Genomic DNA, 20519 nt, shown 5'->3' with positions numbered 1-20519 from the left:
TCTGTAATAGTGTTGAAAAAACAAACTAAAATAACCTAAAGAGTTGTGGGAATTTCAATATAACACTGCATCGGTGCTCCCAATTTGACTGTAAAAGGGCAAAACTCGGTTTTAATGGAGCCTATCTTCATGACAACATTTAGGAAGCGTCCCCTGTAATGCCTTAGTGGTTTTAAGAACCCTCTGTTCTTATAGGTTCACCCTCAAACCCAATTTGTTTTACTTTCCTGAGTTCAATGCCCCGTAACCCTTTACAGCCACTTTACTAGGAGTGGAGAATGGTGATCCAGTGCTGGACTCTGGGCCACCTCTAACTCTGCCACCCCTTGCCCTAACTGCTGCAGTCTTTTACAACCTGAGACAACCCAACCACCAGACAGCCAATGGGAAGTATGGACTTCATATAGATAAACAAGTCGCACTCAGTGATAAAGGACTAAAATAAATGTCCAAACACCTAGTGATAAATAAACCGAAATGCTAAACAAAATAAATGTCCATAATAGTCCATATATAAATTGGTGAAATATATGAAGACAGTGAAGTCAATCCAGACTCCCTTTGGTGGTACGCTTACCAGTACATAATGTGTCAAAAGCCAGGATCTGAATCAAATTTGACCTTTGAAAACATCATCTGTGACGAAACGGCGTTAGGTCACGGCGTGCTGACGTAATTTCCGGTAGCGTCCGACGAGTGCGGATGTGCTTAGCCGTCCGGCCGGTGGCTTATTCTAACGATCTCCTGTTCCCATATACATATGTCACGTTTTTAATTCCCGGGAGGCCAATCATGGATATCTGCTAACAAGGCAATAGGATTTCTGATTTGGATCCTGGCTTTTGACACATTATGTTCTGGTAAGCATACCACCAAAGGGAGTCTGGATTGACATCACTCTCTTCATATATTTCACCAATTTAAATATGGACTATTATGGACATTTATTTTGTTTAGCATTTTGGTTTATTTATCACTAGGTGTTTGGACATTTATTTAGTCCTTTATCACTGAGCGCGACTTGTTTATCTATATAATTTTAAGGGTGTGGTCACACTTGAAGTTGCAGCTAATTCATTTCCGATAGCGCGGTTACTGTTCTCCATTCTAAGTATGGACTTCACCCAGGCAATGACGTAGGAACTTGAAAAGCGACCCTTCCCTATGCATTTACAAATAAAGACGATTCAGGACATTGACCAATACATGTTCACAGTCTCTGGGAAAATAAAAGGTGCTTTTAGTTTAGTCTGTTTTAGTTAATCCTAGTGATTGCTTAGAGGAGGATGTAAAAGGTGGCAAAAATGTGGCTGGAGATCAACTTTAAATCTTAACCCTATGCATGAATTGGGGTAATGCACAGTAGTGAATAGGGATAGGTTTATCTGCTCTATGGTAATTAGGCTTTAACTCTGATCTAAACTTTAAATGTATCTTAAAGATAACACAGCCTATTCCTAATATGTAACCCTTTCTCTAACTCTATCATTTAATCTAACATTTAATCTTATTCCCCTAACCCTTAACTCTCTGTCTACCACTAAGTGATACTCCTAAAATAAAATATTGATGCTAAAGGCAAGTGTTCCCAATTCACTTTGAACTGTTGTAAACAGTAAGGTGTATTTATTTTATAGAAAAACAAGAAGAAATTCTTAGAGATTGCATCAAATAAAACTGTTCTATCAGCTATAATTCTGCTTTCTAAAGTAGATTATTTCTATTCAATTTGCAATATGCACACAGTAAGCAATAGAAATGTTTCAATAGTTCTTGTGTTTGTATTTTATTCTGTGCTTAACCTTGAACCTATATCTTGTATCGCTTTGTATATCAGCAATATAAGGAAGAATATGTCAGTATAAAAAGCAAGTGCATCCACAAGCTGGGATTCATTGCGCATTGATCCCCTGCATCACGACAGGATTGTGCAGTGGCAGTAATTGAAGTAATCAACTCAGTAGGATGCTGGGTCTTTATGTTTAAGCTAAACAATAATTGCAAAGCATTTCTTTAAAAGTGCATATGTTTGTAACTATCTCTATAAACTGCCATATTGCATGCAACCAAATAATATATGTAATGTGCATATTCAGACATCCAGCAGAGAGCTACTTCACTCTCTTAAATATGTTTCTTTTTAAAAGTGCTAATTGTTTTTGTGAGCACTCACAAGATGAAGAATCTGTTAATAGTCACTTTGCATCTATATACAGTAAAATACTTAGGAGACACGCTAATGAATATTACCCCAACGCATCTTAGTTAGTGGGCTGTATGACCTTCATGCACTTCAAGGACAAGTGAGTGTAATTTCAATAGGATGGAAAAAAAATCTGAATTAATGCTTTTGCTTGCTTCCCACCAGCATACCAACACCAACATACACTAAGCACCAACATACAGAATCTGTATATTATAGAGTAGATGAAGATAACCCACAAAGTATAAAAAAAATGGATGCTTAATTTGGGGGTATCTGAGATCAGTATTAACCCATATTCAGATAATCTTTTTTTTTTTTCTAGCAGCAACGTTTAGTACAAAGCAGGAAAATTAATTTTGGTTTCAACATTTAACCATAGCCTCCTGTACAAATCTAATGTACATGTAGATTTGTGCAAATCACCAGTTGTACAAATGAAGCAAAAAATCATTTTCTTAGGGTATTTTCTCTTCTGGTTAAATTTGTAAGAATTCTTTATTCATTGACGTAGCAATAAAAAGATGTAAATGATTCTTTTAGTATGTGAGATTTTTTAAATAGTGAGCCAATATGTTCCCTTTAGTATACCCACAAAGAGAGTCAGAGAGATGCTTAAAGAGGGTCACATGGTAACAGAGTTGTATAAAGTACTCGAAACCCATACTTGAGTAAAAGTACAAGTGCTCGATCAAAAAGTGACTTGAGTAGAAGTGGAAGTGCTCGATCAAAAAGTGACTTGAGTAGAAGTACTAAAGTATTCAACATTTTTTGTACTTAAGTATTGCAAGTAGTTTTGTAAAAAATTTTGCTACTCAAGTACTGAAAATAAAAGTACCAGTAGTTTTGAAAAAAAAAATGCTACTCAAGTACTGAAAGTAAAAGTACAAGTACTGTGTTATGTAGTTATTAAAGAAAGAAGTCAAAAGCTTGAACATCATATTGTTTTTTATTATTTCAAATGCAGCTTTTATTTATATATACAGTAGCTTTTATTTTCGTATGCGCTGATAATACACATGTTTTGAGCTTCATGAAACCTGCCATCTACTGTTCTGGCAGTGGTAATTTTTATAATTGTAACGAGTAACTATGCAGCACAAAAAAAAAAAATATCGGAGTAGAAGTATTGAAATAATTGAAAAAATGTAGTGAAGTAAAAGTGGAAGTAGGAGAAAAAAAATTCTACTAGGAAAAGTACAGATACCGCCTTTCGGTACTTAAGTACAGTAGTGAAGTAGTTCTACTTAATTACTATACATCTCTGCATGGTAAGCAGTTCTGAGTTTAACTAAGTCAATCCCAAAGTCCTTCCCACACCATAATTCCTGTGTGGCTCTGAGATACTGTTTGTGCAGTACCTCAGTAAATAAAATCTTTCAAGTTTATTGGTGTACTGTCTTATCTTTATTTGCTTGATGTGCAGTTTGGACCCCTGCCAAGCAGCCTCAAACTTTAGGATGAGTTAGGCCCCTTTCACACATGTCCGTTCCGCCGACGGACTCCTTTTTTCTTGTGTGGAGATCGAGGCGTCAGATCCTCGTTGTCCTCTATGGGGAATCTGATGAGAACTGACCGCCTGTCCTTTCCATCCATCCGGATTTGACAGACAGGATCGGATGTCAGCGGACCTGTCATAGAGATGCATGGGGCATCCGTTCAGATCCACCTGAAAAACTGATAGGCGGATCTGAACGGACCATAGGTGTGAAAGGGGCCTTAGTTCACAGAGCTGAATGGCTTAATTGCTTTCCAAAAAACATGTGCACTGGTTGCTGTCTTATCAGAAACATAGGGGTTGGTTTACTAAAGCTGGAGAGTGCAAAATTCTGTACAGCTGTGCACGGTAGCCAATCAGCTTCTAACTTCAGCTTGTTCAATTAAGCTTTGACATAAAAAACTGGAAGCTGATTGGTTTCTATGCAGAGCTGCACCAGATATTGCAGTCTCTCATTTTAGTAACTCAAACCCATAGTCTACTGTATAGCTTATGTTGCACTAGTACAGCAGCCATTTATGTTGCATGGCATTTAAACAATTAATTTCCACAACCTTGGAGCATAGAAATTAGGGATGGATTGAATTTGTGCCTTCCTTGGTACTCTTTTTTTGTATCACCTCATGAGCACAGATCTTTGTGACCACATAGTTCAAGTATTATTTGTGTAAGCTGACAAGATGAAATTTCCTAATTTGCAGTTGCATATTGAGGGACGTAGGAATGTAATAATAAAACGTTTAAAAACTTTAAGCCTACCCACTATACCCCCACCTCCAACTATTATGCATCAGTGGTTTGGTAGTGTCCTAAGAGGTTAAACGCCTATTCCTCAGCTCTGCTGAGAAAAACTCTAACTCTAACTTTGCCTTTTTTATTTTATGTTTTTTTCTTCACTTAAAATACTCTGTTGATATTTTCTTGGTGACTTCAATTAAGACTTCAAGGATGCTGCTTGAGCTAGTCTTTATGAAACAGCTTTGGAGTCTAGACCTCGCCAAACCATAGATTGTAGGTTAGCCTGGAGTGGGACTACTGGGCACTGGGATCTGAATTGTGGCACTTCCAGACCTCTGTGTACTGTGTTAGTTGACTACAAAATGCTTTTCAGGTCTAGAGATGTGATGCAGCCTCTGGTGTGACCCAGTCTCTGAAGACATGGCGAGTAAGGCCACTCGACCTGAAGTGGATTAGCTGTGTTCTTTCTCCCATCATTCAACCTTGAGAATGAAAGTAGTAACTATGCTAGATTTTTGCAGTTCCTGAACTGAGAGATCACATCAGCGACTTTAAGTATAGCAGATTCTTTTTAACTTCTTTAAGTGCCATATTTGCCAGCGTATAAGACGACCCCCTAATTTTCAAGTTAAAACATAGGTTTTGGGCTATACTCGCCATATAAGACTACCCCCCTTCTGTACCGTAGCGGAGTATAAAATGTGAGGACTACTTTACTTGGCCCAAAACAATATTCCTATTAATCTCCAAGCAGGGTAAGTACACAAACGTCCCTATTAATCTCCAAGCAGGGTAAGTACACATACGTCCCTATTATTCTCCAAGCGTGGTAAGTACACAAACATCCCTATTAATCTCCAAGCAGGGTAAGTACACAAACGTCCCTATTAATCTCCAAGCAGGGAAGGACTCAAACGTTCCTGTTGATCTCCAAGGTGAGTACACAGGGTGTAATCTCTCAAAGCGCTGGCTGGATGTGCGGGAATACTGTGCCGGTATGTGCCGGAGCTTCGGCTACATACAGTATACCGCGCTGAGCCAATCACGGTGAGCATTGTATTATTTAATAAATACAAAGCCAGCTCAGAGAGGCGGGCTGATGATGTTACTCTCTCTGACTCAGCCAATCCGAGCTGGCTTTGTATTTAATAATTAATACGTTGCTCAGCACGGTATATTGTCTGTAGCCGAAGCTACGGTACATACTGGTACAGTATTCCCGCACATCCAGCCAAAGCGTTGAGAGATTACACCCTGCGTACTTACCTTGGAGATTAATAGGGACGTTTCTGTACTTACCCTGCTTGGAGATTAATAGGGACGTTTGTTTTGGGCCATGTAAAGTAGTCCTCACATTTTATACTCCACAAATAAGACAACCCCCCTCTTTTTGGGGGATGTTTTTAAGGTTAAAAAGTAATCTTATACGCCAGCAAATATGGTACTTCTTGTGGAGAAATTTATTATCATCTAGTCTTCCTTCTTGTGTTGGCCCTCTTTACTTTCCAATTCTTCTGCTTTTGGAAAAATGTGGATAACAGGCAATTCACAAAACTGGTCTTTTGAACTACCTGTTCCTGCTAGCTATTTTGCCAGGATTTACTCTGGGTAGGAATTATTTGTTGCTTCTTTATTATCCTAGGAGGATTCTTCTTTGGAATATCTCCGCTTCCCTGACTCGTTTAGTCTTATTCATGGTAACAGTCACTTTCCCAAATTCAAGGGATCTCTTTGAGCACTTCTCCTGTACTTGACTGGGTGACTTGACTCCCTGCTCTAGTTAGTGTTGAGTATGTTCTCTGTAGTCCACACTGTTTCCTTATTAGACTTGGATATTACTTCCACATTTCTGCTTCTGATGTTCCCCACTTTAATTAGTGGGTGTCATGCAGACAACTTTGCCTCTTATCTTCCTAACACGGAACTATCCATCTTTTATAAATCCTGTACTACCTTTTAAGTTCAGTGAACAAGAAATTTTATAACCCAGCTTTAGAGTTCTCTTCAGTTAGGTAGCATAAGTCTGAGGGTCTTTGTGGGACCTAATTGCTGGAAGATGTATTCTCTTCCTACCCTGTGTTAGGCTAATTGTTCCTTGTGCTAGTACATAGATTACTGCTCCTACCTGCTATGGGGGGGATGGTATTCTTTACTGAGCTCAGTTTATTGATTCCTAGAATTATGCATTTAATTAATGTTTGGTAAGCTATATTGTGGCTACTGTGACCTGACACACTTTTGAGAGTATGTTGGGAAGTCTCCTTCTCTTCTATATTCTCTTCCCTGCCTACCCTTTAATTTAGGTGCTGTTCATCACCTCACCTTTTCTTTTAAAACATTTTTGGATTACTACCCTTCTTTTCTCCAGTTTATGGTTTCTTCACTCTCTCCATTTAGATTTGCTGAGGACTGTCGCATCCATGTACATCTCTTCAGAGAGTATTTAGCTATCTGGTACATCCATCAGTTTTAGACCTCCATCTTCCTGAACTCAGGGGTTATGGGTATTCCACTTAAGCCTTCAGCTACTAATTCATTAGTCTGTTTGCTTAGACATAACTTGTTTACCCAACCTTTTGTTTCCTGAAATTCCACTTCAACCTTTAACTGCTAACTGGATTTTTATTTTTTTTTGTTTGGACATACTTAGTCTGTCCTTCCTTTCCCTGCACTCAAGCATTGGATATCCAAGGCCTTAGACTTTACCCAGGTAAATACAGTGGTGATCGAAAGTTTGGGCACCCCAGGTAAAAATTTGTATTAATGTGCATAAAGAAGCCAAGGAAAGATGGAAAAATCTCCAAAATGCATCAAATTACAGATTAGACATTCTTATAATATGTCAACAAAAGTTAGATTTTATTTCCATCATTAACACTTTCAAAATAACAGAAAACCAAAAAATGGCATCTTCAAAAGTTTGGGCACCCTGCAGAATTAATATCTTGTACTGCCCCCTTTGGCAAGTATCACAGCTTGTAAACGCTTTTTTTAGCCAGCCAAGAGTCTTTCAATTCTTGTTTGAGGTATCTTTGCTCATTCTTCCTTACAAAAGTCTTCCAATTCTTTGAGATCTCTGGGCTGTCTGTCACACACTGCTCTTTTAAGGTCTATCCATAGATTTTCAATTATGTTGAGGTCAGGAGATTGTGAAGGCCATGGCAAAACCTTCAGTTTACGTCTCTTGATGTAATCCCCCGTGGATTTCGAGGTGTGTTTAGGATCATTATCCATTTGTAGAAGCCATCCTCTCTTTAACTTCAGCTTTTTCCCAGATGGCATAAAGTTACCATCCAAAATTTGCTGAAATTTTATTGAATCCATTTTTCCTTCTACTCGTCGTGAGATGTTCCCTGTGCCACTGGCTGCAATACAACCCCAGAGCATGCTTGATCCACCCCCATGCTTAACAGTTGGACAGAGGTTCTTTTCATTAAATTCTGTGCCCCTTCTTCTCCAAACGTACCTTTGCTCATTTCGGCCAAAAAGTTTAATTTTAACCTCATCGGTCCACAGAACTTGTTTCCAAAATGCATCAGGCTTGTCTATATGTTCATTTGCAAAGTTCAAACGCTGATTTTTGTGGTGAGGACGTAGAAGAGGTTTTCTTCTGATGACTCTTCCATGAAGACCATATTTGTACAAGTATCTCTTTATAGTGGAATAATGTACCACAACTCCAGTGTCTGCCAGATCTTTCTGGAGGGATCGTGCAGTCAAACGTGGGTTTTGAATTGTTTTTCTCACAATCCTGCGAGCTGTTCTGTCTAATATTTTTCTTGGTCTTCCAGATCTTGCTTTAACTTCCACTGTTCCTGATGACTTCCATTTCTTGATTACATTCCGAACAGAGGATATTTACATCTGAAAACGCTTTGCTATCTTCTTATAGCCTTCTCCAGCTTTGTGAGCGTCAACTATTTTCAGTTTCAGTTTTCAAAGCAACTGCTTAGAAGATCCCATGGTGCTGATTGTTGGGGCAAGGTCAGATGAGTGTGGGCATTTTAAACCTTTGAGATTTAAATCACCTGGTCTTCCCAGACGATGATTGAGAATAATCCATGACACTGGCAGGTCTCAGCCTTGCAAAGTGGGCAGTGCATGCTATAAATTCTGCAGGGTGCCCAAACTTTTGCAGACACCATGTTTTTGTTTTCTGTAATTTTGAAAGTGTCAATGATGGAAATAAAATCTAACTTTTGTTGACATATTATAAGAATGTCTAATCTGTAATTTGATGCCTTTTGGAGATTTTTCCATCTTTCCTTGGCTTCTTTATGCACATTAATACAAATTATTACCTGGGGTTCCCAAACATTTGATCACCACTGTATCTTTTTTCCCCTTGTAGTGATTATCTGTCCTGGAGAATAAGGTTGACCCTCCACTTCCTTTCTTTGGTCGTGGAAAACTCCAAATTAGCTTTTTTCTTTTCTTTTTTTTTTTTTTTTAATCTAGCCTTCATCCAAGTGTTGATTGTTTCAGATTCTCCATGTAAGTGGATTTTCACATCGTTTAAATCTCTCAGTGGTTGTTGACCACCCTTAGTTAAGTTACTGTAAAATAATCCTCTTGAAGTCTTAAGAGGGACACAGGTCCCGCCTCTGAGTTATTAGCCTTAGGCACTGCTCACTCATAAAACTGAGGCATAACGTTTGGGGGTAAAGTTTAAGGGGGGTTGGCTTGACATTCTTTGTTTGGCTGCGTCCAAACCTCTTGAAGGTTGTAGTGTAACCTAAATGTCTAAGAATTATTATATTTTATGGTAACTACAAACATCCTATTTTTTCCTGAAAACCAAAGGAATATGTTGTCTTAGATGAGATCATTCTAGTATAAAGTATAATGTTAATAGATATCACAGTAGCTACTGCTGTCCTATAGAATGACGAACTTGGTGTATGCAGTGTGGGAGTTGGATTGAGCTATCAGCAGTTTGTGTATGTATGTTTAGGACCAAAATAGCCATTGCAGACTCCCACGCAATACTATAATTAATCAGTATAGCAACTGGGGATTGGAGGTGGTAAAGACTTTAACTTCAATATGGAGACTTCTGATTTACACCTTTAATACAAAGAATACCTACTAAACATCAGACATTTTGTAAATTTACTTTGTTTTTGACCTTCTGTTTTGAGAGTTTCATCAACTGTTGTGTCCTTTCTGTGTTTTTGCAGGTGAATGAAACCACAGTGGAGCAGCTGGTTCAGCAATATCCACACATTACATTTAGTACTGTTCTTCAGGACTGCAAGAGAACCCTGGAACGGGCTTATCAGATGGGCTGGACACCAAATGCATCCTCTGTCTCCTAATTCTTTCCAAAACAACGCAACAAAGACATCATGGATACTGCATTTTGCATTTTTATTCAGCAGGATAGACTATAAGTCATTGATTTATTTGTTTGAAATATGTTTCCTCATTCAGTATAAAATTGCTTGCTAGGTGCTGATTGTTTTGCTAGGATTGGGGATACATCTACTGTGTGACAAGTATATTTTTCAGGGTGCTTGGGTTCTGAGATATTAGTTCTGTATGGTTACTATTAGATAAGGTTGATATAATTGCGTGAAAGGTGATTGTAACATGTTCTGATTTTGTGTTATAAAAACGTGAGTTCTAGTAGTATCAAATTCTCACTCTTCCATATTTCCTCTTAAGAAATCAACCCTGTAACAAACTAGGTTTTCTTGATGTTTTTCCCTGTTCTATTTTATATCTGATCAATTAGTTCATGCTTTAATATTTATGCAGGTTTTGCAGAATAGGAACTTTAGACGATTATTCATCATTTCCATCATCTAATTCACGTGAACTGGTCATTGGAACATTTGTTCTTGTACCTACAAAGGTTCCTCCAAATTTTCTATTTTGAGTTGTTCGTAAAGAACATACAAAATAGTCACAGGAGGTATGGGTCTACTTGTCTTTGAGCTATTGATTACAATTTCCAAAGATCCAACACATCGTTCTTCAGCTTATATGCTTTGTGCTTGTGTGTTAAAGAGTGCCTGTAGACCTATGTGAGGTGCTGTTTGTTTGATAAACAGCATTTGTAGAATGGATGGAGTAAATATGGAACTGTAAAGGAAACCTTGGTATTGAAGTAAGAGTAACACCTTAAAATACTTTACTGGTTCTTTATCAGCCTTTGTTTTAACTCTTAAACCATCAGTGTTAATATCTAGGTTACAAGGAACCTAATTTTTTTGCAAATCTTTAGCTATGTCAATTCTGTGGTTATAGAAATAGGCCATTTCCATGCACCTAGTCAGATCTATAACAATTTTGGGTTATAATGCACAGAATCCAAGTATCTCATCAAAGATAAAATGATCAGTTCAGTAAACCTAAAGATAATGCAGGGATGCACATACTTTGAGGGCTTTCTGATTTCTGATAAAGATCATAAGCAGGAGCATAAGATAATCATTTTGAAAACTCTTTTCTATAATCTAAGGGAGAGAAATCTGAATTTTGTTGGCAATATAAGAACTTCATAGATGGCTGCAGACTAAAGTGCAGAAGTAATGCTTAAAATTACTCTGTCACTATATATCAGTTTTTTTTTGTAAAGTTCAGGAACTTAGGGTTGCAGCAGCTTTTTGTCCAGCTGCTGCATGCTTTTGTTTTAATCAAACAAAGCTGTGGTTCATCCTGATTGTGTCAAGGTTTGACCACTCCTTCCTACAAACATTTCCATTAGCTAATTTTTATTACAGGTTGCCTCACTGTGTAAAAAGCATTAATGAGAGGCTTTTACAATACATGGAAGTGCTGAAGTTGTACTCTAGCATAACAGCTTGTCTTGTGGAGGCATATATATCTATCAGCAATTTATTTATTTTTTTAAGTGAGGGAGGTAACTTCATTCAATAAATTGCAAAATATTTGTGTAGCATTTATATTATAATCTTCAATGAAACTTGAGTTTTCCTTTAGAGGGGCTGTATCAGATACAAAATCAACAAAGTACCTGTATGAGAAATCTTCAATAGAAGCTGTTTTTCTTTTCCTCTTAGGCCCCTGCACACAGGTTCAACTGTTTTTGAGGTGGACCTGATTGGTAGGTTTTTGCATTCCTATGGGCGGGTGTAAATAGACTAGTTTCAGTCTACACCTGCTCACCTCTGGGTCTAATTGGGTCTGCTAAAAAAATGGAAGAGAACTCCAGATCAGAGGTAGCCAGGTGTAAAAAGGTAGCAGAGTCCGTTTACTCCTGAATGCCCATAGAGAAGAGTGGGCTCTGTCCAGAAACTGAGTGGACATCGAAGTGTCATCCATCTGCTCTACTCCGATCAGCAGGGGGTCAGCTCACAGATCCCCTGCTAATCAGAATGCAATCTGCCTGGTATGATAGGGGCTTTGCTCCCAGGCTGTACGTAGCTAGTCGAACACAGTGATGTTACCACGGAGATGGCCAAGTTGTTTGGTAACAGTTTTTCTTTAATTGAAGTCATAAGATTTATGACAAATGTTGACCTGCATGCAAATGTTGCTGTGATCTAAGCATGTGTAAGTATAACATGTTTTTGGCATAGTATATATGATGAAAATAGAGTCCCACATATAGGTTACGTTGGCAAATGACTGACTTCATGCTTGTCCAAGGGTCAGTAAACACAGCAAAGCATAGCCTGAAAGCCTGCCTGTAGATGCATACCTGTACACACAAAACACAATATTTAAGCCAGTGGTTTGAACAATTACATTTTTTAGAATTAAAAACTGAACATTTCTATTTACGCAAGATCTTCTCCCAAATTTGATATTGTTATATTTTCTATAAGACAGTAAGGCATGAATCAAATACATATATTTATTGTGCAGCAAATACATAGTGATAATCATATGGCAAAAGTTAGTTTGTTTCAGTTATACAGAAGAATAAAACATTTAACATTTACTGTCTGGGATTTTTTATTTGTTTCTATCTAAGCTTTCTATTTATCTAAATAGATTTAACTTCATTAAGATTTCTTTTGGTTTGCTGTGGGTTAAAGTGTCTAACCTATCATGACTATACCTTTGTTTACAAAGCCACTGTGAGCTTTTAGCTACCGACCATCATGTGATATACTCGTAGCTGTCACCTTTGCACAGGAGCCCTTGTGGCTTTTAACATTGAAGACTTGTAATTTACGGCATGCCAATGAATGTGAATAGAACCTTTATCCACAACTATAGATATAAAAGATGATCATTGTATAGAAATTAAAGGGATTGTAAAGGTAGAAGTTGTTTTTATCTTAATGCATTCCTTTCATTGAGATAAAAAAACCTTCTGTGTGCAGCAGCCACCCTCAGCCCCCCTAATACTTACCTGAGCCCCATCTTTATCCAGCATTGACTCCCCTACTTATTGGCTAAGACAGCTGCCCAGCGTAATTGGCTCCTGCTGCTATCAATCAAAGTTGGTCAGACAATCAGGAGAGAGGGGATGGGTCCGGATCGTGGCTCCATGTCTAAATGGACACAGGGAGCTGTGACTCGGCTTGGGGTGCCCTCACAGCAAGCTGCTTGATGTGGGGGCACTCAACAGGAGGGAGCGGTCAGGAGCACAGAAGAGGGACCCGAGAAGAGGAGGATCCAGGACACTCTTTGCAAAACCAACTGAACAGAGCAGGTAAGTATAACATGTTTGTTATTTATTTATTTTTTTTACAATTCTTTTATTTATATAAAACACAATTTCCAGGTATAATATACAGTCACATTTCACATAGAACAAATGCCAAGATAGTGTATTCCAATGTTAATGACATTTCAGTCACAAGATTGAGATCTACCACGATCGTAGAATAAGAGGAGAGCTACAATTCCTCTTATAGGAGGAGGCATTAAGGACTAGAAAGTACCCAGAGTTGCCCATTCCATTTCCACATATTGTATAAAGGAAAAGAGGGGAAATAGAGCAAATAAGTAGTGAGAGAAGTAAGAGAAACTAGAGAGAGATAGATGAGAACAGGTAAACGGGATGGGGGGACGAGAGGAAAGGGTAGGGAGGTTAGAAGGGTTAGCATGGACAAAGCAGTGGACCCATGTCAGCCACGTCCTCCAGGAGTATCTAGGGTGACTCCATCACAACCGGAGGTCTACTCATAGTTATCACCATTGATTAAAGAGCCGCCTTCATCAGAGAGGACAAACAAGTTCCACTGACACCAAGTCTCGGTGTACTGTTCATGTTGGTGACGTTTAGAGAGAACAAGGTTTTCCATTTTATTTATTTCCTCAACCTTTTTGAGCCACATGCTGACAATCGGAGTATTTAGGCTTTTCTATTTAAGAGGAATGCACATTTTGGCAGCATTTAGAAGGTGGGGGGTGACAGAATTTGTATAGATCTGGACTGGGATGTTAGAGGCATGGAGAAGGAAGAGCGCAGGGTCATTGGGGAGCAGTCGGTCTATAAACCTCTGAGATATGTCACGCACTGACTTCCAGAATTCCTCTAGTTTAGGGTACAACCAAAAAACATGTAGGAGCATCCCCCGCCCCTTCTGGCATCTCCAGCATTGATCTGTGTGTGTGGGGATAAACCTGCATAGCCTAGACAATGTGCGGTACCATCTTGTTAGAAGTTTGAAGTTGGCTTCTTGAATTTTCGTACAGATGGATGATACAAAGGTAAACTGAATAATGTGGTTTTGTTGGTCTGGATTAAAGACAGTCTAAGTCCCGTTCCCATTTAGCTAAAAAATGGGGGTTGGTATGACTCCTGGGGTGTGATCAACACTGTGTAAGTTTTGGACAATGTGTGTGATAGTATTCCGTGCTGAGTACAGAGTTCTTCAAAGGGTGTGAGTTGTGTTCGCCAGGGGCTGGCAGTGAGTTCAAGAAATGATGGAAGTAGTGCCCTCCAGAAATCTAGGCAGTAGGAGCCCAAGGAGTCCATTAGGTCATGGAGCGTAGGCCAGCCAGATGATGTTAAAAAATGGGACGCTTGGAAACAACCAGATTCCATCAAGGTCTTGAATGTTTTATCTTGGTAAAGTGGGGGTTTCCCAACATGGGCGTCAGTGGCGAGTGCGTCTGGGTAAGTGAGAGTTGTGTGAACAATTTCGAGCAAGTTTTGATAATGTGACCAATAAGGGGGTGGTGTTTCACGGAGTCTGGTAGTGTATGGTGGCACCATGGAGCTCTACAGAGGGGTTTGTCGCATTGAGCTTGTTCTAGTTTGGGCCAAAGCTTTGTTTCAGTATGACGACACCAGTCAATAAGTCTCCCCAATTGAGTGGCCTGATAGTATTTTTGTAAGTCCGGCATTGCCATGCCTCTCAACGTTTTCAGAATTGAGAGCAGTTTCCTACATAGCCTTGGTCGTTGATGTACCCAAATGAAGTTCACTAGTAGGGTGTCAAGCTGTCTAAAGTAGTAGGAGGGCATGGATATCGGAAGTACCTGAAAGAGGTATAGGAACTTAGGGAGTACACACACATTTAAATAATATTGCATCTACCAAACTATGAGTAGAGACCAGAATTCCGCTTATTTATTAGAGCTTGGACTTTCTTTAGGAAAAGGGGAAAGTTGAGCGCGAATACATGAGAAAATATAGGTGGGATGAGGGTGCCCAAGTATTTTAGCACTGTGTGTGTGTGTCCATTTTAATTTAAAGTTCATTTGCAGCTGTTGGAGGAGGGGGTTCGGTACGCCTGCACCCATAGCCTCAGATTTAGTAAAATTTATTTTCAGATTGGATAGAGTGCCATAGACCTCAAACTCGTGTAGAAGGTTCGGTAGGAAGATTATAGAATTTGTGAGAGAGAAAAACATGTCATCTGCGTATGCAGATATTTTCTGCTGGGTCGACCCAACAGTAATGCCTGAGATATCTTGATGAAAGCATATTCTACATAAAAAGGGTTCTAGTTATTAAGCGAAGAGTAAGGGCGATAGGGGGCACCCCTGTCATGTCCCCTTTGTGATTGTGAAATATTCTGATAAGACACTGTTCACCCTAACTCCTCGGGCTGTGGGGGTAGAGTAGATCTGTGAGATCCAGTTTAGCATGGTGTCACCTATGCCCACGTGTCGAAGCACTGCAAACATAAAACTCCAGTTTACTCGATCAAAGGCCTTCTTGGCATCTGTGCTTAGAAGGATACAGGGCATGCGGGTTTTATTGGCTATATGCAAGAGGTTGAGGGCCTTGGTTTTGTTATCCCGGGCCTCACGTGTAGGCATGAATCCAACTTGGTCCAAATGGATCAGTTGCCTCAAATGTTGTTGGAACCTAGTTGCAAGTATCTTGGTGAACAGTTTTAAGATCAGCGTTCAACAATGAAATCGGTTGGTAGCTGCTACAAGAGGTGGGATCTTTTCCCTCTTTAGGGATGACTAAGATGTGAGCCTGTAAGGTCTCCTTGTGGAAAGGTGTCCAAGAGCCCCATGTATATTAAACACGTCAACCATAAACTGTCTAAATGACAGCAAGAGCATTTTATAATATTGGATGGTAACCCTTCCGGTCCCGGGGCTTTCCCCACTTTAGAACCAGCTACAGCCTTATTTAGTTCAGCTAGGGTAATGGGACCTTCTAAGGATTTGCTGTCAATATTGGACAACTGGGGCATTCGGGAGGAGAGAAGGTACTCCTCCCTTTGGGTCTGTTGGGGGATCGGGGTTCCTAAATTATAGAGCGAGGCATAGTAGGATTTAAATTCCTGTGTGATATGTCTAGGTAAAGTGGCTTTTTGACCTGTGGTAGAAATAATCTGAGGAATGTTTGTTGCCAGGGTTTGTTCTCTGGGGGATCTAGCTAGCAGTTTATCACACTTGTTCCCTGACTCATAAAACATTTTATGACAAAGTTGCATGGCTGCCTCAGCTTTGTAAAGTAAAGTTCATTGATTTGCCTATGAAGAGTCATAAGTTTGCCCTCCGAAGAGGGTGTAGGAGCATGTTGACGGGACTCTAACATGTGCAAAGCCTGGAGTAAAGAGTTTAGCTGTGCTGTACGTTGTTTTTTGATCCTGGAGAAAATGCTTAATAAGTACCCCACATATCACTGCTTTGTGTGCCTCCCAAATTATTCCGGGTTCAGTATCTGCAATGGTGTTAGTCTGAAATAAATGGTCTACTTCTTTAGTGAAATCTGTCAGAGCAGTCTCATCTTGGAGTAGGCTTTCATTTAGTCTCCACGTCCGGGTTCCGGATGATTGAACGTCTGTCAGTGCGTAGGAAAGTATAACAGGGGCATGGTCAGACCAAGTAATAGAACCTATTGAAGTGTCACGTATCGCGTGTAACTGACAGTGCGGGATCAAGAAATAGTCTACATGGGAGTATCGTCAATGAGGTGAGGAGTAGAAGGAGTTGTCCCGTTCCCGGGGATGCATCAGGCGCCAAACATCTATCAATTGTGCTATATGGAGGGACTTTGCAATATGATTTGTGAACACCAGGGGGAACAGAGGAGGATCCCAGAAATGTGTCCTCTAAGGGGATCAGAGGGATATTAAATCTCCTCCAATAATTAATTGAACTTCAGAAAACTCTAAAGGTTTCTCCATGCCTCTAGTAATGAACGCATCCTGCTGGCTATTGGGGACATAAAAGGTGGCCAAGGTTACTCTGATGTCACCAACATCTCCCTTTAGGAAAATAAATCTGCCGTTAGGGTCCTTTAGAATATGCATGCAGGTCCATGGTCCCTTATTGGAAAAATAATAGAGACTCCTTTTGATTAAGCCTCTGGGTTGGAAGAATGGTAGGCCAGGGGAAAAAAACGGTTCTTAAGTAATGGAAGCCTGTCCTCTCTGAAGTGGGTCTCCTAAACAAAGGCGATATCGACGGATCGAGATTGTTTTAAATAGTTTAAAATATGCCTCTTTTCTGGAATGTTAAGTCCCTTAGCGTTAATCGAGAGGATCCTGATGTCATCCACATGTTAAATGTTAAGGGGGGGGGGGGTGGATGTGGGAAGAAGGGGTAGGGAGGTAAGGTAAGTATTAGAAGGACCAGGGAGAATGTAGTTAGGAAGAGATAAGTTAAAGATAGTATGTGAGGAGATAGGGAGATTAGACAAGTGAATGAAAAGAGAGAGTGAAAGAGGCGGCGGCTATCCCACATCGAGAGGCCTCAATTTGCTAAAGGATAGCTACAAAATAATGTTAAGATGCTCACCAGCAATGAGCCGGATGATTGAGCGTGTTCCTATGTGGGGTTGTGGTTGGACAGAGCCAAGAGATGGGTCCCCTGGCCCCCTCCCCCCAGCCCAAGGGCAATCTTGAATAAAATTAAGATATATAAGGCATTCATCAAAAGGAGTTCGCTTGAAAAGCTGTAAAACATGCAAACGAAACTTGGCTCCAAACAAATTCGTGGAACGAGTCAACATGATCGTTAGGTGTAAAACAATGTAGAATAATAGAGGGAGCTGCATGACGTGTCGAGACTCCAAAACGGAAGTGTATTCTGTCTCGCCCAGCCTCCAGATGCCACTGGAGCGGAGCAGAACAGCTAGCATCCGGAATGGACACCACCCCCAGAAGTGGCCAGGCAATAGGGGAGGTATACAGATAGAAGTTAGGCAACCGCACTCCAACTTGAGTGTTTAAGATGAATAAAATCAGTTTATTGAAGATTCAAAAAATCCATAGTCGAGCTTCACCCGATGTTCTTGTTTAAGTTGAGAGGCAGTTTGAATACGTTTCCCCCTAATGGTAGCTTTATGAGCAGCACACAGGATCCCCAGAGACACCCCTCCACATCATTCAACTGAAAATACAATTGTAAGGCTTGTTCAAGTACAGAGCACCCACAGGGTTGCTAAGAAAAGACTCACTTAGTAGCCATCGAAGTGGCCCTCTGGGGCCTGAGGGCTGCTGTAGCACTAGACTCACCATGAAGTGGTCAGACCACACCATGAAGCTAATATAGGTTTTGAGTACCAGGGGAAGGCTAGCAACCGATAAGAAAATATGATATATCCTGGTGTAGATGTAGTCCCTACAAGTAGGATTTGTTTCCCTCCAGATATCAAGCCATGTGTATAAAGAAGTTTACCAATCTGCAGACTCTGTCTTGGGGGAAGCCTAAGATGGGCACCCGTCAAACGGGACATTGATCAAGCGACCCTCAACAAGAGTGCTAAAGTTTGAAACACAGTAATAAAGAATTGGACCTGCCCCTGGTTTAGAGAATAAAAGGATATAAATCTATACAAAATATAAAAGTATACAATCTATCATCAAGAACCCCTTCCAATAACAAACAGTGACCCTCCCGATCTTTAATCTCATGAATAGGTGAGAAAGAGAAGAATCAGGTAATTCCTCTTGTTTTATTTATAGCATTAGCTAGAAAAAAGGTAGATGATTTTTGGTGAATGAACAAAGGACTGTACTGACGAGGAAGGTGAATCTCCTGAATGAGAAGTATGTCTGCCCTTTGAAAATGATAATAGTTGAAAACTTTAAGCCTTTTCACTGGGAAATTCAACCCCTGTGTTCTATGTGAAACAATTTGTAAAGGAGTAGCATTAGAATCACCCTTGGACATGTATCAGAGAGAGAAAACTCTCAGCAAATAATTACATTTAGCATTTACTCACCAACTTCCACAAAAGAAGCCCAAGAGACTTCCTCTTATCAGACCCAAGATCTCACCATCTTACTGCACCAAAATTCCCCGGCGAGGGACTTCTCCAGAAAGCCCCCAAACCTTATGAGCTTGTAAGCGCTCAGCAAAGCTAGGGGGATTCACTGGAATGAAACACAGAGCATATCAAACACATTCTTTAACAGATAAAAATAGAAATACCAATACACTGTCATAAACATAGCTCAGTACCCTGAGAGGGTGGTGCAAACAATAAACTCAACAAATGCCACCCTTAGAGGTAACAGTGTAAAAATGAAGAAAAAATCATAAAATAAGGACACCATGATTAGGGTGGGTGAGATTCCTGTGACTGGATTCTGATTTATGCCAAGCAGGAGATTTTATTCGTTTGAAATCACTTTAATGAAAAAGTGCTGCACTAACAGGCTGTGAACATGTGCCAGGCAAAGTGTTGGCCACCAGGTTGGTGCCTTTGTCAAAGACTAACTTTGTCTGGCTGAAGATGGTCATGGAGAACTGCCAGAAACTTTGGTCTAGTTTTGCACCTGTGCCCCTGGAATATCAGCTGAAAAACAGGAAGGGAGCATTTAGCCTGGGGTGTTGCATAAGCTCTGGGGAGATTTGTAGGGACAAGTGGAGGAGTAAGATGATGAAGCAAGTCAGGAAGAGGGGTACTGGTGACAGTTTTGTCATCAAGGTACAAGACATGCCGCAACCACCAGCTCCAGTGTAAAATTGACCCAAAGTGTCATGAAATATATGTAACATGGAACACATGCAATTGTCATGTGGACCTTGCCACCTTGTGGTCCAGCACATGGGTGCATTGCATTCCACATAGTGGGATGGCCGTCTGGGAAAAATAATGGTAACTGGGGATAGCACAGGCCACAAAGGTGGCTGATTCTTGGAGCTTGAATGGTAGCAGCTGCAAAGTCAGCTATTTCACAAAGCTGGCATTAGGATACTTGGCACCATGGGCTTTTTCTTCTGCTCCAGTTCCCCCCAGGATTGGTTTCAGTACAGCAAAAAAGATGGATTGGTGATAGTACAGCAAAATACCCCAAAGATTGGTATCAGTGAAGCAAACTACAACCAAGAATGGTACCAGTGAAAAAAAAAAAGACTGGTGTTAGTTCACACCAGAACTCGGTGCAGTAAAGGCATGTCTTGTGAACGTTTCCCGCACTACAGGCAAATGCGCTTCCCTTGCGACTTGCATGTATTGTTAAAGGCACCCCAAATGTAGATCACAAATCCAGTACATTTGTAGGCACTAAATCAAATGATACCGCAAGTGCAAGCACTACTTTTTTCCATAGTCCAGTCAATTTTGCAGCCTGTTCAAATGAATGGGCTGTCAAAACACCCCACATGGGAATGCTCAGGAATCGCACAATAATATGTGCATTCAAATGCATGTCTTCCCATGCAATCCTCTTGTAAACTGGTCCTAAGTTTAGGAAAAAAAAAATAGGATTGCTGTCAGTGCAGCAAAATACT

At 40.1% G+C, this 20519-nt stretch overlaps 1 protein-coding gene across 1 annotated transcript in view; it reads left to right on the top strand.

Moving 5' to 3' along the window:
- Window positions 1–10292, top strand: part of FBXL17 (F-box and leucine rich repeat protein 17) — a 1141969-nt gene extending 1131677 nt beyond the window's left edge. Inside the window, exon 9 of the mRNA XM_082263778.1 lies at window positions 9620–10292. Coding sequence (XP_082119904.1) covers window positions 9620–9757 — 138 coding nt within the window. The 3' untranslated portion in view covers window positions 9758–10292. The remainder of the gene's footprint in view (window positions 1–9619) is intronic.
- Window positions 10293–20519: the final 10227 nt, after the last annotated feature.

The sequence above is a fragment of the Pelophylax lessonae genome (genome assembly GCF_965119305.1).
Source record: "Pelophylax lessonae genome assembly, chromosome: 1".
Classification (NCBI taxonomy): Eukaryota; Metazoa; Chordata; class Amphibia; order Anura; family Ranidae; genus Pelophylax; species Pelophylax lessonae.
The sequence above is the reverse complement of the archived record's forward strand: the minus strand, read 5'-3'. Positions and strand labels throughout refer to the sequence as shown.